This window comes from Malus sylvestris, chromosome 5 (genome assembly GCF_916048215.2).
Source record: "Malus sylvestris chromosome 5, drMalSylv7.2, whole genome shotgun sequence".
NCBI classification, from domain to species: Eukaryota; Viridiplantae; Streptophyta; class Magnoliopsida; order Rosales; family Rosaceae; genus Malus; species Malus sylvestris.
The window spans coordinates 41,130,841-41,153,159 of NC_062264.1; the positions used below are offsets into that span (position 1 = coordinate 41,130,841).

Here is a 22,319-nt window from a genome sequence, read left to right on the forward strand (position 1 = left end):
ACGTGAAGAGTCGAGAATCAAAATAATTATAACCCTCATGTGCTAGTAAATATGTAATCATTCGAATGTTAATTCCAGATAAGTAAACATGCGAAATATCTCAGATTTTGCGTGGTAGTGAGCTAGCCTTTCCGGATTTATATACATCCTGATAAGTAAACACGTGGGTAGGCAGCTAGCCTTTCCGGATTTATATACTTTCTGAGTGTACAAGTAGAGAAGTTGGTGGTAGGGTTTGGTCCTACTGGGTTGAGTTCAAACTTCAAAGTCAAATTGTACTCTCTTTGATGATTCAAAGAATCACAATCTTTTTTACTTCCTTCCTTTGATCATATGTAGTTTAACAAAGTTCACTTAATTAATCGTGGGGGACACTGATTAGTCGAAAAGCTTGTGTATAAAAGGCATTATCCTCACTTGAAAGCTTATCTGCTACAAAAATGGTGTCTCAGAGATTAAGTTTGGTCGTAGTCTTACTCTGTTCTGCTCTACTTACTGTTCTTTCGGCTCAGCCAAGCTTGGAGGTTGAAGTTGAGGCCTTGCATGCATTCAAGAAATCGATCCACGGCGACCCCAACGGAGCACTTGCAGACTGGACAGATGCAAACCATCACTGCAATTGGTCTGGTGTTGCCTGTGGCCCTTCCACAAATCGTGTCATTTCGATTTCCATGTATGACAAGCAGCTCAGCGGTCAGATATCACCGTTCCTCGGAAACATCTCAGGCCTCCAGGTTTTTGATTTAACTTTAAATTCATTCACTGGACATATTCCAGCTGAGCTGGGGCTTTGCTCCCAACTCTCTGAACTTATTTTGTATCAAAATGCTCTTTCGGGTCCAATTCCTCCAGAGCTAGGCAACCTTGGAAATCTTCGGGCATTAGATTTAGGTGATAACTCTTTAACTGGAAGCATCCCGGAGAGCATTTGCAACTGCAAAAACCTGTCACAGTTTGGTGCCAATTCTAATAATCTCACCGGAAAAATCCCATCAAATATAGGAAATCTTGTTAATCTTCAGCTCTTCGCGGTGTATCGCAACAACTTGGTAGGCTCAATACCTGTTTCCATTGGTAGGTTGAGAGTTTTGGAAGCTCTAGATTTAAGTCAAAACCAGTTGTCAGGTGTAATGCCCAGAGAGCTAGGGAATTTGTCAAATTTAGAAATGCTTCTCTTGCTTGAGAATTCTTTTTTCGGGAATATCCCTAGCGAACTAGGTCGTTGTAAGAAGCTTGTTAATCTTGAACTCTATGACAATCAGTTCACCGGAGGCATTCCTTCTGAACTTGGAGATTTGCTTCACTTAGAAACATTGAGATTGTACAACAATGGTCTAAATTCCACAATCCCACTTTCCATTTTTCAGTTGACGTCGTTAACCCATTTAGGACTTTCACAGAATGAGTTAACCGGAACAATACCAGCCGAGATTGAATCTTTAAGATCATTGCAAGTACTGACCCTGCATTCCAACAAGTTCACCGGCGAGATCCCTTCATCCTTGACAAGCCTGACAAATCTAACATATTTGTCAATGGGCATCAATTTCCTAACCGGGGAGCTTCCATCAAATATCGGGTTGCTTTATAATCTGAAAAACCTGACCATGAACAGCAACTTTCTTGAGGGATCCATTCCATCAAGTATCACCAATTGTACACATCTTTTAGTTATAAGCTTAGCTTATAACAGAATAACAGGGAAAATTCCACAGGGGCTGGGGCAGTTACCAAATCTTACTTTCCTTTCGTTTGGATCAAATAAGTTGTATGGAGAAATCCCAGATGACCTCTTCAATTGTACAAGCCTAAAAACTCTAGATTTGGCCATGAACAACTTTAGCGGTTTGCTGAAACCAGGAATTAGAAAACTCTCAAATCTCAGGCTTTTTAATGCCATCTCAAATTCATTTGTCGGGCCAATTCCACCAGAAATTGGCCAATTAAGCCAACTTATCCTCCTTTCACTTGCTGAGAATAGCTTTTCGGGTCCAGTTCCACCACAGTTATCTAAGCTCTCTCAGCTCCAAGGGCTTTCCCTGCACGACAATGCTTTAGAAGGAGCCATACCTGAGGAAATTTTTAAACTGAAACAGCTAACCAATCTTCAGTTGCAACACAATAAACTGACGGGTCCAATTCCAGATTCTGTGTCGAAACTTGAGTTGCTTTCATACTTAAACCTCGGGCATAATATGCTCAATGGTTCCATTCCAAAAAGCATGGCTGGCCTTAATCGGCTGACAACCCTGGATCTCTCTCACAACCGTCTCTCGGGATCCATTCCTGGATCAGTGGTCTCAAGCATGAGAAGCATGCAGATATATCTGAACTTCTCATACAATTTCTTGGATGGCACCATTCCGGATGAGCTTGGTAAGTTGGAAATGGTACAAGCCATTGACATTTCCAACAATAATCTCTCTGGAATCATTCCCAGAACGATAGAAGGCTGCAAGAACTTGTTCTCTTTTGATCTATCGGGGAACAAACTTTCTGGTTCAATTCCAGTTGAACCTTTTGCCCAGATGGACATCCTCACAAGCTTGAATCTTTCAAGGAACAACTTAGATGGTGAAATCCCGGAAAAGTTATCAAATCTGAAGCATCTTAGTTCCCTTGACCTTTCTCAAAATCATCTGAGAGGCATTATCCCTGAGAACTTTGCCAATCTTTCCAGCTTGAAGCACTTAAATGTCTCTTTCAATGGACTTCAAGGCCATGTTCCAGACAGTGGAATATTCAAAAAGATGAATGTGTCCAGCTTGATGGGGAACCCAGATCTCTGTGGTAACAAATTTCTCAAGATATGCAAAAAAAGTTCACACCGGCTGTCCAAGAAAACCAAGTTTATCCTGTTGGTGCTTGGATCTGCTTCTCTACTTCTGGTTCTAGTGCTCAGTATTCACATTCTCCACCGCTTCACCAACTCACGTAGACCAGAAAAGCTTGAGGATCCAGAATATGAGTATGCTTCAGCATTGACCCTCAAGAGGTTTGATCAAAAGGATTTAGAAACTGCCACCGGTTGCTTCAGCAAAGATAATATTATAGGTGCAAGCAATTTGAGCACTGTGTACAAGGGTGAACTAGAAGACGGGCAGATGGTAGCCATAAAGAGATTGAATCTGCACCAGTTCTCTGTCGAGTCTGATAAATGCTTCAATAGAGAAATCAAGACACTGTCCCAACTACGGCATAGGAATTTGGTGAAGGTACTCGGTTATGCATGGGAGAGCATGAAGTTAAAGGCCTTGGTCCTGACGTACATGAAGAACGGGAACCTGGACAGCATTATACATGAAGATGAGTTGAATAATTGGAAATGCACATTATCTGAGAGAACCAACATTTTAATTTCAATAGCAAGCGGATTGGATTACCTGCATTCGGGTTATGATTTTCCGATTGTTCATTGTGACTTGAAGCCTTCTAACATATTGTTGGATGATGACTGGGTGGCCCATGTGAGTGATTTCGGGACAGCTAGAATGTTGGGTGTTCATCTCCAGGACGGGAGTAGCCTTTCCTCAGCATCAGCTTTCCAAGGAACAATTGGCTACCTGGCACCAGGTGACCCTTTTTAGTCTTGCCCTAAATTCCAACTTTAAACAATGAAAGTTATAACTCATCTCCATTGCTTATATTTTATATGCTGATAGTGTTCATGCAAATATGCAGTCAATCAGTTGGAAACAACTTACACCAGACTTTTCTTTTCAATTTCAGAAACTAATATTCAAAGCAAATACATTCATCTCTCTTTCTCCTTCTTTTAGTCTTGCTCTAAATTCCAACTTTAATATGTCTGAAAATACAATGTTATCACTTTCCATGGTACTCACCAGCTTAAAACATGCCTCTGCAGAATTTGCATATATGAGGAAAATCACAACTAAGGTCGACTTATTCAGCTTTGGTATAATAGTGATGGAGCTGCTGACAAAGAAAAGGCCAACAGGACTTATGGAAGAGAATGGGCTGCCAGTGAGCTTGTCTCAACTTGTGGAGAAAGCCGTTGCAAATGGAACGAAGACGCTTCTTCAAGTTCTGGACCCTATGCTAGCTTCAAATATCTCAACGGAAGGGGAGAAAATTGCAGAAGAGCTACTTAAGATAGCCTTGCTTTGCACCAACCCGGATCCTGACAACCGACCTAACATGAATGAGGTGTTGACCACCCTTCTGAAGCTGAAAAGGGAAACATAGTACAACCACCATGGTGATTATATTTCACAGTTCAATAAATGTTGAATCAGTTTCAGCGATGGAAGATAGGAAGAATAACGTTGTCTCATCGTGCAATAGTTATTGTGCAATGAAACGTATAAACTTCTTATATGTTCCACAGACATATTCAAGTTTCACAATGTTTTGTAGAATCGAACTCTGATGTATTAAATTCCATTTAAAGTATAGCAGTCACTTGGATGCCAAAAGAACATTTCCCAATGAAAATTGGGTTGAAAGATTGAAAAACAACCGAATTTGATGAAGAAAGATTGGATCTTTCACTTAATTGTTGCATAAACCATAAAATAATGAATACATGTAAACAACAGTTAGGAAAAACGAATTACATAACTACTTTATGCTAAGAAATTCAGATTTATGCAGAAATTCTTACAGTTCAAGACAGAGAATAAGATAAAGAGTAAAGTTTTGGTGCCTTGATCAATCTGTTGGGGGAGGATCTTTGAGTAAAAAATCCCCAACAGTCGAAGGGAATTCCAAGCCTCCAAAACCATGATCAGCACCATCAGAAACAAAAGAAGCTTTTCCCAAAAGCAAATGTGCCAACCTGAAAGGTTCAATACTCCCCTCCCCACCACCATTCATAAAGCACTTAATCCAACCCTCCAACCTCTCCACTTCTTTCCCACACTTCGGCCCCTTCACCCCAACAATCTTCTCATAAAACCCGCCTTGACAACGACAAGAACCACCACCAATGCCGCTACCACCACCACAACAATCACCCCTTTCTTCCTCTCCTCCTTCACAATTAGACAAACCCAAGAGTTCAATTAACTCTCCAATATCGCCGATTGCATAATTTTCGGTGTCATTGATGGTTTCGGGTTGATGCAGGGCATTCGTTTGAGGTGGGTTTTGTTGGGTTGGTGGGAAAAGTAGGGAGCATGAGAGGAACGCCTCTGGAGGTTCACCGCTCTCTTGCAATGCGTTTAAGCTCTGATTGTTGTTGTTATTGGACTGGTCAAAGTGGAGATGTAATGGTGAGCTTAGTGATTCCTCTTCTGTTAAAAGCTTGTTGCTTTGTAACAATGGTGATGGCGAAATACTGGATTTTTTTTCTGGGTTCTCTAATTTCAGTCTCTTCTCAACCTATGGAATTAAATACCAAGAAAAGAAAAACAAATTCAAGACCAAGAAACACACTAAACTAAATCCATAAAGTAATGTAAAAAATCTGGGAAACAGAGAAATAGATGAACCTGTTTCAGGGAGGAGAAGAAATTGGAGTGCAGAGACGCTGGTGACCGTCCATCTTTCATGTTTGACTTGTGTTTCAGAGGGTTCATACTTGATAGCTTATATAGTACCGATAAAAATTTTTAAAAAATATTGCTAGGCAGACTGCAATTTGTAAATTACCTTTATATCATCTCTCAAATACAAGAGGTCCCTGTTTAGGGTTCGTTTTAATATTCTTTTAAAATGATTGAAAACGTTTTTAGATAAAATAATTTTGAGTTCCAAAAGTACTTGAAGTACTTTCTACAAGAAGTCTTTCAGAAAGCACTTTAAGTGCTTTTCCAGGATTTATTTGCATATTTACTAAAAATTGGTTCTAAAAATATTTTCATTAAGAACGCTTTCAATCATTGTAAAAACACATCCAAATGAGCTCTTATATAGTGAACCTGTCTACAAAAAAAAAATTAGGGTGTCAGGAACACGGGCAGAAATTCGAAGTGTCATAATACAATTGATTAATTTTTTTTTAAGTTTCTAATCAATTGTAAAGACACTTAATATTTCGAGCTATATTCCCGCCACACTAAAAGAATCTCTCCTTACTTAATGTAGTTTAGAAAATATAATCTCTCTGACAACACCAATAGAAAAAATGTAATCGCAACTACTTAAATGATAATGTTAAGGAGACTACATTAGTAGATAAAATTTTAAAAATTAAAGTATATAGAAGTTAATAATTGGTTTATTACTTAACGGTTGATAAACGTGTTCATTCTTATTGATGACATATCATTTAATTTACAAATTTAATCTCTCTAGTATTACTCTTATCCTTTTAATGTAGCTAAATTCGTTAGGCAGTGCCCTCTGCTCGGAATCACTTAACAATAACAGTACAGTAAGATATTTTTTCCAAGAGGATATTTTTTTTTTAGAAGAGCGTTAGCATTAGTGGATTAGATAATAAATGGTTAGGAGGATAAAATTTAGTGGGACCGAACTCATACCAGAGTGTATAAACATAATTGCAGAATGCGCGTGTTATCTTAAACTACACTAGCATATGGGCACACACAAAGTGTGTGAGAAAATTTTTTATTTTTGTTTTTGAATTAGAATGAGAAAGGAAGAAAGTGATAGAGAATGTGGGAGTGAGAAGTTTTTTTTTTTTTAATTAGAGATATGTTAGGATTACATGCAGGGGAGGCTTTGAGAAAAAAAAATAGCAAAATTTGGTTGTGTGAAATTACATTTTTGCCCCATATTTCTTATTCATGTTCTATTTCAATTAGAAGGTTAAACTGATAATTTTATAAGATCTTGATTGACAATAAGTGTTTTATTAATTAGTACAAATTAATCCAGGAGACAAGAGTAAGGAGCAAGTTACATTTTACTAGCCAACTAGTAACTTAAGCCACATTTGCTCGAATGTTGTAACTTAGATTAATTAGATTAGAATATCCTCCAAATAAACAAACGGCAGATATATTTGACAAATGTTGAAAAAAATTGAGAAATTTACTCCATTCAAATTCAGCATTACATAAATAGATAATTCACATTTTTGTGCACTAGGGTTCGCCCACCAATCTACAACATGAACAAATTTCCCCACTCAAATCCACACTCAATTAAAGGGACTCACAACATGTCTTCAACACTTCTCATACTCTCACTCACTTTCCGGGTACAAAGTTTGTGGCGTAGTTCCAGGCATTGTTGGCAACTGGGTCTGCAAGGTGGTCGGCAAGATTCTCCAATGGTCCCTTTCCGGTGACGATGGCCTGGACAAAGAATCCAAACATGGAGAACATTGCCAATCTTCCATTCTTGAGCTCCTTCACCTTGAGCTCGGCAAAGGCTTCTGGGTCGTCAGCAAGGCCCAAGGGGTCGAAGCTTCCGCCGGGGTAAAGGGGGTCGGTCACCTCTCCGAGGGGTCCGCCGGCAATTCTGTATCCCTCAACCGCTCCCATCAACACAACTTGGGTAGCCCAGATGGCCAAGATGCTCTGTGCATGGACCAAGCTAGGGTTTCCCAGGTAGTCGAGACCGCCCTCGCTGAAGATCTGGGCTCCGGCCTTGAACCACACAGCCTCGCCGAACTTGACACCGTTGCGGGACAAGAGCTCGGGGAAAACGCATCCAAGAGCTCCGAGCATGGCCCATCTGGAGTGGATCACTTCGAGCTCACGGTTCTTGGCGAAGGTCTCTGGGTCGGCTGAGAGTCCAGCGGTGTCCCAGCCGTAGTCACCGGGGAACTCGCCCTTGAGGTAGCTTGGGGGCTCACCGGAGAATGGGCCCAAGTATTTGACTCTGTCAGGGCCGTACCATGGGCTGCCAGAGGAAACTTGTTTGGTAGCAGTTTTCCTCATGGACACTCTTCCGTTTCCGAAAAGCTCGGTGGCTCCCGGGGAAAGTTGCACGGCTTTGCCGGCGAAGGTTGGGGAGGAGAGAGCCATTGTGGAAGCAGCCATGGTTGAAAGAGAGAATTGAGGCTTGATTGATGGTTGGTGAAGTTAATTCGCATTTATGGTGCGTTAGCTATCAAAGCCATTTATCTTCAAGAAACTAATGAAAATGCCTTGAAAACTTTGAGTTTTAATGATAAGGACAACATAAAGGGTAAAGTGAATAGTACCAGGATTGCCTTTTAATGTAAAAATATGGTTTTTCGTTAAAATGAACAATACCAGATGTTTTTCGTTAAAGTTCCCTTTATCTTATGCTATCTAAAGCTTTAATCTCATTGGGCTGCCAAGATTTTTCTCTTGTTTTCGTTTGCCACATGTCTGTCTCTCTAATCCACCACGTCCTCAAATTCAATCCCTGGCGTATAACCAATGTGCCACTGACACTCTCTAACAATCTTGAAAAAAATCTACAAGCTGGTAGTTGGAGAAATTTTTTACTTTCCGGAACGGTACTACATTATGTGTTATATATAAAGAAAAGTTGTATTTTTCAAGTTCTTAATTTCTTATACAAATATTTAATCATTTGTATAGGAACATGTAGTTTACTAACTCACATTCCAACCATATTGAAATTTTTTTTGGTACGTTGGTGCATTCGATAAGATATAGTATGAATTATGGTAAAATTAAAATCTAAAAAAAGTAATTAATGTCGCTGGAGCGTTACAGATAGGAGTCGTGAGAATGCCTTATCAACGTCTGTCGAATATGTTAGGGTTGATTATATGGTAACCTTCAGAAAAAAGTTAATGAAAAATCGAGTGGTAGGCAGAGGGTGTGAGAGAAAAATATCTCTGCAGAAGAAGAAAAAATCTTTGTGTTAATCTTGGTCCACTTCCCAACTTATTTTAACGAACCGCATAAAATTTGGAAGCAAGCCATTATACCAAAACTAACGGTATTTTTTTCGAGAGGCTGGTAGATCGGTATTCATTTAATATTATTAATATTGTCTTAGTTTAATCACTTATTATTAGGTATGAGTTTTATCACAAATAGTTTCGATGATATTACAAATAAAAACTCACATATATTTATATATTATTTTATCTAATATGATCGATGTGGGATCTTATTCTTAAAAAATATATATATACAATTTGAAGTTGTCTCCTATTAAAGTAGGAAACATGATTTCAGAACAAAAGGGTTATCGTGAAAATTCTGCAGCTGGCTATAGAAACATATTATTTGACTAGTTTTTATTTTTTATTTACTTATTAATTTGGCTAGTTGATTGGCAGCCATTGGAAGTGGCTTCATTAATTCATGCCTAGCAATGCAGCAATATTCTGAGAGGTCCAGAATTTGGAAACACGTAGGTGTACATTTGCATGGTAGAATTAGGGTTTGGTCCTACAGAGGAAATCCTCTACCATCTCCAAGCACAGAAAGCCTATCCAATTGGAACAATTGGCAATGCCGAATTAGACAAACTAGTGGTGCCCATGCATGTCTTTAGATTTTTCAAACACTGGACAGAGATCCACTACGAATCAATTAGCCAATCTAGACTATCTGACGGTTCTATTAACTTAACTTCTTCTGTTGGCCTACCTCATCACATAAATCAAGGGCTTCGATTTCTCATCGCACAAACTAAAGACTCGAATTTCCGGTCACTAATTAAGGTCTCAAAGTCCAAACTGTATAATCCAACGACTGTTGGTACTGGTGGTAGAGGGTGCCAACCAGACAAGGAAAATCCACCATCAAAATCTCACAACCAATGAGAATTAAGATGTTGATTTTCTAGGATAAGGGCACTGATCTATATAAGCCATGAAGTCAATCACAACCACCCATCATCCTCTCTTCCCTCAACTGTTTTTTCCTTCTACTTGTATCAAAATTAGTTTTGCAATGGCTGCTTCCATGGCTCTCTCTTCCCCAACCTTCGCCGGCAAAGCCGTGCAACTTTCCCCGGGAGCCACCGAGCTTTTCGGAAACGGAAGAGTGTCCATGAGGAAAACTGCTACCAAACAAGTTTCCTCTGGCAGCCCTTGGTATGGCCCTGACAGAGTCAAGTACTTAGGCCCATTCTCCGGTGAGCCCCCAAGCTACCTCAAGGGCGAGTTCCCCGGTGACTACGGCTGGGACACCGCTGGACTCTCAGCCGACCCAGAGACCTTCGCCAAGAACCGTGAGCTCGAAGTGATCCACTCCAGATGGGCCATGCTCGGAGCTCTTGGATGCGTTTTCCCCGAGCTCTTGTCCCGCAACGGTGTCAAGTTCGGCGAGGCTGTGTGGTTCAAGGCCGGAGCCCAGATCTTCAGCGAGGGCGGTCTCGACTACTTGGGAAACCCTAGCTTGGTCCATGCACAGAGCATCTTGGCCATCTGGGCTACCCAAGTTGTGTTGATGGGAGCAGTTGAGGGATACAGAATTGCCGGCGGACCCCTCGGAGAGGTGACCGACCCCCTTTACCCCGGCGGAAGCTTCGACCCCTTGGGCCTTGCTGACGACCCAGAAGCCTTTGCCGAGCTCAAGGTGAAGGAGCTCAAGAATGGAAGGTTGGCCATGTTCTCCATGTTCGGATTCTTTGTCCAGGCCATCGTCACCGGAAAGGGACCATTGGAGAATCTTGCCGACCACCTTGCAGACCCAGTCGCCAACAATGCCTGGAACTACGCCACAAACTTTGTTCCCGGAAAGTGAGAGCTCAGGAGTTGTCTCGTACTTTTGTTTGTATTGTTGTCGGTGATGTAAATTTGGTACCAAGTAATGGACAACAATAATTTGAATTATGTGCTACAATTTGTGTCTGAAATTAAGAGATTACATGGTTCAGATCCACCTAAAATCTTTCGGGATCTGTTAATCTCGTATGTGCGGTCAGAAATTATTTTAAATATTTTTATTTAAAATTAAACATAAACAGTACTTGACAAAAACTAACCGCACAATGTACGATGAACGGACACGATTTACGGATCCTCAAGATCCTTACCAAAAGCATCCGGAGAGGATCCAGTTGGAAATCCTTCCTCCAAACTAGAATTTTTTATTTCAAAAAACCTCGATTCAATTTAGGCATAACAACAACTCAATCGATTCCTTTACTGGAACAACAATCTTTCTTGAGTACATACAAATACAGACATTTAGCATCAATACATGTTAGTTTGAGTGTTAATCCCATCCGTGTAAGTTTATCTTATGCTACTAGTTTGAAATCCAAATAAAGAAGAAGGGAAAGTGCATAAGATAGTCGACAACCAACACTTTATTCTTCATATCGAATCGAATCGTTAAGATGTGAATCCTAAACGAACATATCAGTTTGAGTGTTGAATTTGATTCAACATATTAAACTGAGTGATAGATGACCGTTGCTAAAATATGTGCCGGCAGGATCCGAATAAAATCATTCCGAGTTTACGACCAGTACCAGCTCGGTTATTTTAATTTGCTTCTACGAAGGAAAAAGATACAACAATTACGAGAACAAAATATTGAAGCATTCAAACGACAATTAGTATTGCTCCAAATGGAGATGATTTTGAACATTTATTTGTTTCATCTCTCTTCTATATTTTGCATATAGAAAATGACCTGAAAGGTATACAGTCAACGACGACAACAACAACAAAGCCTTATCCCACTAAGCGGCGTATACAGACGAGTTTGGTAATTATAGTAAGAACCTAGTCATTAGCATACAACAACAACAGCTGGTTTTATGAACAAATAAATGGCGATCGAATGTTAAAAAATGAACATTTTTACGAAGGCCGACTGTTAAAACCACCTCTGTCGCTACCAGCATTGAAGCATAACCCTTGCAGAACTTTAACATATTCGATCTCAAGCTTCTGGTGTGCTCCCTAGTCAGATTACTTCCATTAAAAATATGCATCCATATATTGAGCTTACCAGTCTTAGCTCCAACTTGTCAGAGACGAAGTCACATAGCGTCGACATGTCTGGTTTAGTGAGGTATCGCAAAGCTCAAGTGCGAGCGGCTACCCTTGCTCTGGCCACAGACTTAGAGTATAGTTCTTCGTATTGTGATGCAGAAGTATCCCAACTGAAATCTATATTCATGACCTTCTGAACAAGCTGTTGCCAACTATCAGGGTTATTCATGTAGAGGTCGAAAGCACGTTCCATAGCACCGTTTAATCCCTGTCGGCATTTCCAAGTCAGGATACAGTTAATCATGGACAGGGAAAACTATAATACTGAAGTGGAGAAAAATCATGAGAATAACGGAGACAGATGATGCAAGGATGTCCTATCAAATTCCGAGCCTCGGGCACCACCAATGCCAGATAAAAAAGAAGAATGAAAGAAAAGAAAAACAAGAATGTGTATGTGTGCGAGATTTACCTGTTCGTCAGGAGTCAAGAATGAATATCCATTCCGAAACTGAAGAGGTACGGTGTCATCATCAACATCAAAGACACTGCAGACAAAGTATATAAGGAATTAAGTTTACTCTTTAACGAATATAACATAAATCGCTAGTAGAAGATACAGGCAATGGATACCCACCTATCATTTAGACCACCAGTTTTTCTTGCAATGGGTATAGAACCGTATCTCATGGCTATCATCTGCCCAAGAAAAATAAGACATTAATCCAGCACTACGTAGTGACTAGTGGGCAGAAGTTTTGCACAGGTAAGAGAACAGACTTTACCTGTGTAAGTCCACAAGGCTCAAAGATAGACGGGATGATGAACATATCAGAAGCAGCGTAAATGGTATGGGAAAGAGAATCATCATACTTCAAAATCAACCGAATATGATCATGATTCGCAAAATGACTTGCAATACCCTCAAATTCCCTCTACAGTAGAAAACACAGCAAGAAACCTTTCAGTTAATGGTTCTACTAATAAGTATTTACAACCACTTGTTAATCAAATAAGCCCGACAAACACACCACAAAGAACCCAACACGCGATATTAAATTGGACTTGAACCCAGAATCTTAGTAATATATTCGATTAGAGAATAGGTATAATGTTTGATAATCCATTAATCTTAACAATATATTTATATGATAAGAGACTGCCCAGACATGTCCCTTCTTGAGCATATATAACAACATAAAATTCTAACAGTAACGAACATAGCCAGGATATAATATCAAAACGGAAGATAAAGCAGTGCCTGAATATGATGCACTGGGCTAGAACCGAGAAGAACAAACTGTCCTCCGAGCTCCAATGTTCGATATATCGCATGTCTGATAAGATGTACACCTTTCTGTGGCACCAATCTTGTTATGCAGCCCACCTATTCAAGGAGTGATCAAACAGTTTCAACTAAGGACTAAAGTTGCTTGACCAATCACTCATCTGGCTTACCGAAAATAGAATATGATGCCATTTTATGGAGTGCAAAAATCAAATTTAATAGAAAATCAAATTACCAATGGCCTCTTGACATCTGCCGAAGAAAGCCGCAGAATTCTTCTTAATGCTTCCTTATTTTCTGCTTTCCCCTGACGATCATTAGCACGGTACTGTACTTTGAGATATGCATCAGTGGCAGGATTCCACGCATCAGCGTCAATACCATTTAGAATTCCAACGAACTTCTTAGAATGGAAGTTTAGTGTTGAATGGAGACCATGTCCTCCCTGTGATCATAAATAAACAACTATTTTTATACAAACGGAAGTTCAAGAATATCCAATAACATGGAAGCATGAAATGATACATCAGGCAAACCATATGACTGACACAAAAATTCAACAAATTGGCTAACTACACAAGACTTTTCACCCATAGCATCTTAATCAATTTCAAGGCTGTCTACCGTAAAGTTATTTTGACTATGCCATGAAAGTTCAAAACAGAGACCATGATGTATTTTTGCATGAGTAGGGAAGAGAAATGTTGTTCTCTTTTCTCATCTGTGAAGTGGTACTTATGCCCAAAAACAGAATAAAAGTGGGATATTGAGTGTCCAACAAGAAGAACCTATTGATTAGGAGCCACATAATTTACTAGAGTCCAACACCTGATGACTTCTATATCAAAGCTCTCATAGAAAAGCACATTTTTTAAAGTTTTTCTTTCATCTTAAAGAGGCCAACATCATCTCAACACAAATCCAAAAACAAAATCATACTCAGATGTTGTTATTCCTAACATGTCTGGAATCTGGATTACTACTTATACAAGAGAGACATATTTACACAATTTATGACAGAAATTAACATTTGGTGAAAATAATTAGATTCTCCAAAATCAAATGTTAAAAGCAAACAATGTCTCTAGGCTGGGACAGGGCAAGCAATTTGAATTTGAATCTGATATCTATAGGAACTCGTAAGTATGAGCAAAAGCCATACCTCAGCAGTCCGCACCTCTTGCGCATAGGTGGGCGATACAGTTGTCACAATATTGGAGAATACAACTGCACCCTTAAAGAGGAAAAACAAAAATGAAAATGGAATCAGGAAAGGTTTTGCCGACTCCTGAAAGATGCTGGTAATAGATGAATCAACAATTGCTGTACCTTAACAGCATTGATCCTATCATGTGCTGAGTTGTCCTGCATTCTATCTGGTCGATTTAGCTGGTGGACATCAAGACCACAAGATGCCAATTCTGAAGCACGCGCAGTCCCTTGGTATTCAAAGTTGTGGCATGTAAAACATATTCTACCTGAGTTTAATCCCTTTGGAGCATATAGATCCCAGTAAAGTGGTGCCTAAGAACAGCAACAAGTCAGTCACTGAGAGAACTAAGGCGGTCAAAGACAGCATGGTAAAAAAAATGAAGGGTTTAATGGTCCATACAACAAAAGCTGTCTGCCAATCATGGCAATGAATTATGTCTGGTTTCTTGCCAGATTGAAGAAGCAACTCAAGGGCTGCACGACTGAAAAAGGAAAATCGCTTGAAATCATCACGTTCCCCATAAAATTGTCCTCTCCAGAAGAATTTATCAGGATGTAGAGGCTCAATAAAGTAAACTGGAAGACCTGCATAATCAACACTAGAGTGAGCATCCAAGACTACAGTGCGAATCCAAGACAAAAAAAGTCATGCAAACAGAAACTTTCAATGTACGAACCTTCAACAGTGCCAACCCACACTTTATTTTTGAATAGTCGACCATCAAAGTATGACTCCAGCACCACATCTAGGGCCTGCATGTTAACGTGTAATGAGACTCAACTAGAAAAACATCTTTTCTAAGATTCATTAAGTATTCAGTTTACCATTAGGTCAGGAACACGATCGTACTGCATGCAGTCATATTTGGGAAGTATAATTTCCACAAGGTGTCCCTTCTTCTGCAGTGCTTTACCAAGACCAGCCACAACATCCCCCAAACCACCAACCTGTAAAATTAACTAGTTATGTTGATGGTATGTTTATCAAACCAAATGAAAGATCATTGAGTTGTCCCTATACATTTACACAAATATTAATGCTTAACAAATTCCTGAATCTGAACTGCTGTAATAAAAGTTATTGTAGCTTGACAAGTAAGAAACCCCACTCAGTTATCTTAATAGAATAAAGCAAAGAAAGATACAGATGTATAAAGGCAAGCTAATCTCACCTTAGCAACTGGTGCCATCTCTGCTGCAATATGAACGACATGCAATCCTGGACTAAAAATCAACAAAGTCGCAGATTAAATAGAAGCTTAAATACGTAAACCCTGTATTCTTCTAATACTAGAACGTTCATACCTTGTTTGTGATGATATCAGTTTGAGAAATGTAGACACAGCCTCATTCACGTTCTTTTCCTTGCATGCCATGTATGAGTCACGAAGTCGTCGATCTCTCTTCCAGACCATTTCTCTCAACACCTTGGCATCATCCATTGATATTTTTTTCTCAAACAACCAACCATCGATCATAAGCAATAAACGACTCCAAAATTCCCACGGCATATCATCCACAGGTTCATCAACTGCCCTTCTCTTGCTTTCTTCTTTTAGAGTATTTAGTGTATCTTGAAATTCCTCCACAGATTCTTGATATAATTGAACATAGGAATGTATCTCTTCGTCAGATCTTTGAAGCCGGTCCTCCATAAGTTTTATCTTCTGCTGCATTAGCTCATTATATTGTTGCATCTTTTCTGATGATTCTTTATAGATATTAGCTGTTTCAAGAGATTCTTCTAATTTATCAACTTTCTTTCGAATCTCTTGGTTCTGCTGTAACACGGTAATAGCTTGATCTGCCTGTTTGGTTGACTTATCTAGCAGTAGCTGCAAACTCTCCACCTTCTCCCATAATCCTTTGCATTCGACTTTAAGATTGGATAGTTTGGAAACATCTTCCTGAGAAACTGACAATTTCAATTCCAACTCTTTCAAGGCAGACTCTAAAGTCGACCGTTGTTTTTCCAGCATTACCACTCGTTCATCCGTATTCTTCACATAGCTAAGCTCCTCCCTAAGTGCTTCTACGTCACTCCTGAGGGATTGATTTTCTAATCTCAATGCATTCAGATTGGTAACAAGAGCATTGATACTAGTTCTGTATGGTACAGGAGCTTCTTCATTAAACAGCTCGTCTTCATTCTCAAAAATCTCCACCTGACCTCTTTCGACACCACCACCACTATTAAGATTCAGATCATTCCGCATCTCATCTAATTGGTTTTCTAGAAGTTCCACCTTTATTTTTTCCTGGGCAGCTACTCTAATCCGTGCATCGGTCTCTGCCAATCTCATTTCCAATGCATTCATCTCTCCTTGCAATGCCTCCTTCTCGCCAAGAATCTTGTCAAGGTCTTCAAGCGCATTAACCCGCGCTTGGTTGAGAATATGGATATCTAAGGCCACAAAGATATATACACATTTCACAAATCTAATAGAAGAGGCATAAACAGTAAGGCCTGTTTGGGACTGCTTTTAAAGACTAAAAGCACTTCTGACCACATTTGAAAAAAAAAAAACTTAGAAGCACTTTTACATAAGTCAAGTGCTTTCTCAACTGCATTTCAAAAATCATTTGAATTTCTAATAGAAATTTCGAAGTTTTCTAATAAAGGTGCTAGAAGTGCTTATGCCTGGAAGTGCTTCTAACAAAAGCAGTCCCAAACGGACCCTACATGAAACCAAATGAACAGGGAAGAGAAATATCATACTTTTCTCTGCATTTCTAATCATGTCAACCAAATCCTGTGTACTATACGCCTGTAAAGCCAACGAGTAATCAAATTTATGAAAATTGAACAAATATGTATATAAGAACCCTTGAGTTTCGAAAAGCAAAGGCGATGAGTTACCGAAGGATTTGCTTCATCAGACGGAGTCAGAGCCGTCGAAATCGAATCGTCTCCATTGGCAGTGCGAGCTTCGTCATCAGATACGCTTTCAATGGGGACGACTACGCCCGCCGAAGAAGCATTTTCAGATTCGGAGTCGTCGTCGCCATTGAGCTGGAAATCTGCAGTCGTCGAAGACTGTTCGACCGAGTCTTTCTTCTTCAGTCTCTGCCTCTTATTCACGCAATAGCAACTTCACAAGTTTGAAATTGAATCAAAATCATCATCAATCACTTGATCACGCAGATTGAACTTTGAGAATTTGATCGATAAACGAGCTCAGATAGAAGAGAGAGAGAGGGACCTGAGATTGCGGTGCCGGAGCTTGCAGGATGAAGCGGGAGTGCAGTGAAATGAAAAGCGGGAGCTCGAATTTGAGCAGTGCCTGGAGGTGGAGTTGGAGCCGCTAATGGTGAGCCCCTGAGTTACGAACCAGGTCGTTAGCCTGACCGCCATTGATGATCAACTCAAGCTTTCTCTCTCCTCTTTCCGTGGAGAGAGAGAAGAAGGAGTGAATGAGTAATATTATCTCTTTCTTCTCATCGTACGACTCGCGGTGTGTCCAGGCAGAAGCAATCTCCGGTCCAAGGAAGGTATTCGAATCTTCTCCCCTCTTTATTTTGTTATTTTTTATTTCATTTTTCACGGATTCAGTTTCTAGATCATTCTCTGCGTTGGATTAGTGGGAGTTAGTCAATAATAATTAAAAATTATTAAAATACATATGTGAGTATTTCTCATTTTAAAAAGCAAATTGACGTACCAGAACCGCTCGTTAATTTATGAAATGAAAAATTAATTTGTCGTTAATTTGTTACGAGATAGCTCATATTCTAAAAAATAAAAAAAAATGAATTGGATTAGTGAGCAATATTGAGGAGGTGAGGCGTAAAATGTAGATGAAAAGTTGGGCGCATCACACTCTTATCCAAATCGAATGGTGATGGGTGTGGGTATATCATCTTCAGATCCCTTCAATTAAAATAACTTTAATTCAACGGTTAAAAATAAGGGATCTTTTTAAAAATTATAATAACTTTAACTGTTAGATCAAATTTCAAATGTCCGAATTTGTTAATTGACAGGATTTGATGTAAGGGATCCGAAAAATATCTCTTTCCGTCGGTCAAAGGTCCATATTGGGCCCTTCCACAAAATTTGGAACTTAGGTCACATGAGATCAGTTCCACTCCTAGGGACATTAATTGTCGTCATTGTCACCTAAAGGGTTTAAACTTGTGAAATTGCAACATTAATTGTTACAATTAATTATTGTCATCGTTGTTACCTTTTGGGGCTGAAAGTTACTAGTTAATTAACTTTTATTTTTTTGCATTTTTACTGATTGGGCTTTGGCTATTCCTATTTTGTTGGGCTAATTTAATGTATTTATATTGGGATGAAACTGCTTACTTTGTTTTCGACCCAAAAAATAAAAAAATATTAAGTCTTGGGTGCTCGGGATTCAGATAAATATTTATTAGTTTTGCTCGAGGCCAAAAGTCCGGAAAGATATTGAGAGAGAGATGGAATGTAGAGAGAAGCAGGCAGGGAGAGGCAGAACCCAAGTGGGAAAAAAGATGGGGTGGAGTGAAAATGTTAACGGAAAGTTGACGGAATTATTAATTATGAGCTTTATTTTTAGCAGACTTTATCACAAAGATTTTAAGTTTGAATTTTTTTTTCTATGGTATTAACTTCCGATTATCCTATGACAACGGAGACCATTAAAAGCCATTATTTTGTGACATACGATAGTTAGGAATTGGAGTTCCTTGTGGTTGAATGCAACTTAATATTTTTCTGGAGAATAGAAGTCACCTGTGAAATCGCGAATTATGGAACTTGGAAGCAGCGTTTCGTAAAGCCGAGAAATTCATGGTTTCTATATAAATAGATAAATATCTTTGCAAAAATTCATGGTGCTGTGATCAGACACCGACGCTCCTGATGAACAAAGCCACCAATTTGTTCAGGAACCCATCTGTTTCTCTGCGCCTCAGCTCCTCCTTCTCGCACTCCGCTGCCCGGTCGCCTGCTCAGCCGCCGCACGACCTCGCTGCCTGCATAGCTTCCCTTCAAGCATGCGCCCGCCGCCAGAATCTCAGAAAAGGCAAGCAAGTCCACTCATTTATGCTCGCCAATGGCTTCCTCCGTTCCCCTCTCTCCACCACCAGCCTTATCAACATGTACTCCAAGTGCAACCAGATGGACGACGCCGTTTCGACTTTCAATTATCAGTCTTTTGACCACAATGTGTTTGCTTACAATGCTGTTATTGCTGGGTTTATAGCAAACGGGTTGGGTAGAGATGGGTTCGAGTTTTATAGAAGAATGCGGTTTGCCGGTGTTGTGCCGGATAAGTTTACGTTTCCGTGTGTGATTAGGGGTTGCAGTGGGGTTCTGGAGTTGAGGAAGATTCATGGGTTGGTGGTGAAATTTGGGTCGGAGTTGGATGTGTATGTTGGCAGTGCTCTGGTGAATACGTATTTGAAATTGGGGTTGATGGAGGAGGCACAGGAAGTGTTTGACGAATTGCCTGTTAGAGATGTTGTGCTTTGGAATGCAATGGTTAATGGGTTTGCGCAGATTGGGCGGCTTGAGGAGGCTTTGGCGGTGTTTAGTATGATGGGTGAAGAAGGAGTTGTGCCGAGTAGGTTTACCGTGACTGGGATCTTGTCTATTTTCGCTGTGATGGGTGGTTTTGACAATGGGAGAGCGGTGCATGGGTTTGCGGCGAAAATGGGGTATGATTCAGGTGTTGAGGTTTTGAATGCGTTGATCGACATGTATGGGAAATGCAAGTGTGTTGGAGACGCCTTGAAGATTTTTGAGATGATGGTTGAGAAGGATATATATTCGTGGAACTCAATTATTGCAGTGCATGAGCATTGCGGTGATCACGATGGGACTCTGAGGCTTTTTGATAGAATGTTAAGGGCTGGAGTTCTTCCTGATTTGGTAACCATCACGACGGTCCTTCCAGTTTGCGCTCGTCTGGCAGCATTGATGCATGGTAGAGAAATTCATGGATATATGATTAAAAATGGGTTGGAGAAGGATGTGAATGTTGACGATGTGCAAATCACCAATGCAGTTATGGACATGTATGCAAAATGTGGGAGCATGAGAAATGCTTATATGGTTTTCAATAAGATGAGGAATAAGGATGTTGCATCCTGGAACATCATGATCATGGGTTATGGCATGCACGGATATGGCAGCAAGGCGTTGGATGTGTTCTCTGATATGTGCAAAGTACAAATGAAGCTTGATGAGGTTACATTTGTTGGGGTTTTGTCTGCGTGCAGCCATACAGGTTTAGTCAGAGAAGGGCGTGAATTCTTGAGACAAATGAAGTCGAAGTATGGCGTGGTTCCAACCATCGAGCATTATACTTGTGTGGTTGACATGCTTGGTCGAGCTGGGCATCTTGAGGAGGCATATCAACTGGTGCTAGAAATGCCTATCGAGACCAATCCTGTGCTGTGGAGGGCATTGCTAGCAGCATGTCGACTTCATGGGAACCAGGATATCGCAGAGGTCGCTGTGCATAAGGTGATTGAACTTGATCCAGGTCACTGTGGTAATTATGTGCTGATGTCCAATCTTTATGTAGCGAATGGTCAATATGATGAGGTAACAGAAGTTAGACATTCAATGAGCCAGCAGAATGTGAAGAAGATACCGGGCTGTAGCTGGATTGAGCTGAAGGATGGTGTGCATGCTTTTATTACTGGTGATAGAGCCCATCCTAAAGCTAACTTTATTTATGCCGAATTAGACTCATTGACTGCTCGTCTTGGTGAGCTCGGATATGTGCCTCATTTCTAGAACTTGATTTGTACTGAAGTCCAGCGTGGTGGTTCTCGATGGATATTTTCCCCATCTTCCCCTCAATAGGCAGAAAACAAAACAAACAGGACAATTGACATTAAGAGTTACACCGGAGAGTGAAGAATCCATTTTTACTTGCATTTTTGGCCGAAGTGATCTTGATCTGCTCTTGCTTGGGGTGCAAGGTTGATCACTGCACTCACTGAACCGCAGAAGGGAATAGCTTACTACACTTGTGAAGAGACGGAAATTGAAGAGACATAAGAGAAACCAAAACTTATTTCGATGCTCTCATTTGGGGTGCTCTGAAACGCTATGCTGTGTTAGTCAGGATTGCTGAATGCTACTCGACCGTAGATCTCAAACACGAAATGGCTTGTGACTGTTTCGGTTCTTGGCAATGTTTAATCAGTGTTTGAAGACAGCTGCAGCAATTTCAAGGACTTGACAAGCATTTCTTCAGAACATTATGCAAAACAAACAAATTTTGAGCCATGAACATTTTTAGTATTTGTAATTTGTTGTTTTACAATGCAATATATTTGTTTCTTTTTCCATTTTTCCTTTTAGAAAGAGCAAAGAATGATCCCATATCAATAAGGCGACCCACTTTGCGAGAGTCGGGAATATCTATTGTACGTAGCCTTGCTCATGCTTTGCAAATAGGTTGTTTTCGTAATTTGAACCCTTGATCTTTCGTTGCCAAAGAGTAATCTTTTCATTGCTCCAACTCGTCCCCTCTTTAAAAAGGGACTAGCAATCGACACACGCGCTCCACCTGTACAACTAAATTTATTTTTTATTTTACTATGACTATTAATGAGCCCAGATGACAACTCAAAAAAGAAAAAGATAGATTAAAAAAGGGAAGAGAAAAGGTTGGAAAATGTGGGGAATGTAGAGTGTGAGGGGGGAGAAAAGTGAGGTTTATTTATTTTTTAATTTTTAAATAAGATATGTTATATTTACATGGTTGTGCTTGTGATGTTAGTATGGAGAACAGTAAAATTTGTGTTAGATGTAATTACTAAATTGTTCACGTTTTTCATTTTTGTTTAGTTCTGGTGAGAGGGTTAGAGTGGTAAATTGTTAAAGTTTTGATTGACAAATAAATTTTATTAATATGTTGGAGTTAGAATAAAGGGAAAAAAATGGAACTTTAACGAATAAAAAGTCAATTCTTTTACTATTTAATTTATCTTTTATTTTGTTCTTATAGTTAAAATTCAAAGTTTTTAAACACTTTTTATTAGTTTTACTGAAAAATAAAAAATAAAAAAAATTCCCGGGAATAAACCGAAAAT

The 22,319-nt window shown here is 39.7% G+C and overlaps 6 protein-coding genes across 7 annotated transcripts; 3 read left to right on the forward strand and 3 right to left on the reverse strand.

Moving 5' to 3' along the window:
* The first annotated feature begins 200 nt into the window (after nucleotides 1-200).
* Nucleotides 201-4,442, forward strand: LOC126623791 (LRR receptor-like serine/threonine-protein kinase FLS2). Its single transcript, XM_050292769.1, has 2 exons — nucleotides 201-3,573; nucleotides 3,869-4,442. Exons 1-2 carry the CDS (start codon nucleotides 441-443, stop codon nucleotides 4,207-4,209), a joined length of 3,474 nt encoding a protein of 1,157 aa, XP_050148726.1. The 5' UTR covers nucleotides 201-440; the 3' UTR covers nucleotides 4,210-4,442.
* On the reverse strand, nucleotides 4,045-5,582 carry LOC126623792 (uncharacterized). 2 transcript variants are annotated; one of them, XM_050292771.1, is made up of 3 exons: nucleotides 5,457-5,582; nucleotides 4,628-5,346; nucleotides 4,045-4,191 (listed from the first exon to the last, which is right to left on the reverse strand). In XM_050292771.1, exons 1-2 carry the CDS (start codon nucleotides 5,541-5,543, stop codon nucleotides 4,675-4,677), a joined length of 759 nt encoding a protein of 252 aa, XP_050148728.1. In that variant the 5' UTR covers nucleotides 5,544-5,582; the 3' UTR covers nucleotides 4,045-4,191; nucleotides 4,628-4,674. The 2 variants fall into 2 exon arrangements, with proteins under 2 accessions (XP_050148728.1, XP_050148727.1); XM_050292770.1 differs by lacking the exon at nucleotides 4,045-4,191 and having other exon boundaries at nucleotides 4,488-5,346.
* Nucleotides 5,583-6,944: 1,362 nt separating this feature from the next.
* LOC126623871 (chlorophyll a-b binding protein of LHCII type 1-like) lies at nucleotides 6,945-7,969 on the reverse strand. The gene has a single exon (XM_050292853.1). It carries the CDS (start codon nucleotides 7,917-7,919, stop codon nucleotides 7,122-7,124), a length of 798 nt encoding a protein of 265 aa, XP_050148810.1. The 5' UTR covers nucleotides 7,920-7,969; the 3' UTR covers nucleotides 6,945-7,121.
* A 1,717-nt stretch (nucleotides 7,970-9,686) lies between these two features.
* On the forward strand, nucleotides 9,687-10,676 carry LOC126621925 (chlorophyll a-b binding protein of LHCII type 1-like). Its single transcript, XM_050290546.1, has one exon. The coding sequence runs from the start codon at nucleotides 9,702-9,704 to the stop codon at nucleotides 10,575-10,577; it is 876 nt and encodes a 291-aa protein (XP_050146503.1). The 5' UTR covers nucleotides 9,687-9,701; the 3' UTR covers nucleotides 10,578-10,676.
* Nucleotides 10,677-11,374: 698 nt separating this feature from the next.
* On the reverse strand, nucleotides 11,375-17,839 carry LOC126621924 (probable starch synthase 4, chloroplastic/amyloplastic). Its single transcript, XM_050290545.1, has 16 exons — nucleotides 17,483-17,839; nucleotides 17,140-17,371; nucleotides 16,999-17,047; nucleotides 15,585-16,683; nucleotides 15,452-15,503; nucleotides 15,105-15,227; nucleotides 14,957-15,032; nucleotides 14,680-14,864; nucleotides 14,397-14,591; nucleotides 14,230-14,301; nucleotides 13,303-13,512; nucleotides 13,041-13,166; nucleotides 12,565-12,714; nucleotides 12,417-12,478; nucleotides 12,252-12,327; nucleotides 11,375-12,047 (listed from the first exon to the last, which is right to left on the reverse strand). Exons 1-16 carry the CDS (start codon nucleotides 17,632-17,634, stop codon nucleotides 11,871-11,873), a joined length of 3,036 nt encoding a protein of 1,011 aa, XP_050146502.1. The 5' UTR covers nucleotides 17,635-17,839; the 3' UTR covers nucleotides 11,375-11,870.
* Nucleotides 17,840-18,691: 852 nt separating this feature from the next.
* Nucleotides 18,692-21,572, forward strand: LOC126620736 (pentatricopeptide repeat-containing protein At3g14730). The gene has a single exon (XM_050289007.1). The coding sequence runs from the start codon at nucleotides 19,129-19,131 to the stop codon at nucleotides 21,010-21,012; it is 1,884 nt and encodes a 627-aa protein (XP_050144964.1). The 5' UTR covers nucleotides 18,692-19,128; the 3' UTR covers nucleotides 21,013-21,572.
* The last annotated feature ends 747 nt before the right edge of the window (nucleotides 21,573-22,319 follow it).

Coding starts and splice junctions, on each gene's coding strand:
- LOC126623791 (XM_050292769.1), top strand. CDS start 441: ATGGTGTCTCAGAGATTAAGTTTGGTCGTAGTCTTACTCTGTTCTGCT. Junction 3,574..3,868: donor AATTGGCTACCTGGCACCAG/GTGACCCTTTTT, acceptor ATGCCTCTGCAG/AATTTGCATATATGAGGAAA.
- LOC126623792 (XM_050292771.1), bottom strand. CDS start 5,543: ATGAACCCTCTGAAACACAAGTCAAACATGAAAGATGGACGGTCACCA. Junction 5,347..5,456: donor TCTTCTCCTCCCTGAAACAG/GTTCATCTATTT, acceptor TTAATTCCATAG/GTTGAGAAGAGACTGAAATT.
- LOC126623871 (XM_050292853.1), bottom strand. CDS start 7,919: ATGGCTGCTTCCACAATGGCTCTCTCCTCCCCAACCTTCGCCGGCAAA.
- LOC126621925 (XM_050290546.1), top strand. CDS start 9,702: ATGAAGTCAATCACAACCACCCATCATCCTCTCTTCCCTCAACTGTTT.
- LOC126621924 (XM_050290545.1), bottom strand. CDS start 17,634: ATGGCGGTCAGGCTAACGACCTGGTTCGTAACTCAGGGGCTCACCATT. Junction 17,372..17,482: donor CTCCGGCACCGCAATCTCAG/GTCCCTCTCTCT, acceptor AAACTTGTGAAG/TTGCTATTGCGTGAATAAGA. Junction 14,592..14,679: donor ATTGGCAGACAGCTTTTGTT/GTATGGACCATT, acceptor TGCTGTTCTTAG/GCACCACTTTACTGGGATCT.
- LOC126620736 (XM_050289007.1), top strand. CDS start 19,129: ATGAACAAAGCCACCAATTTGTTCAGGAACCCATCTGTTTCTCTGCGC.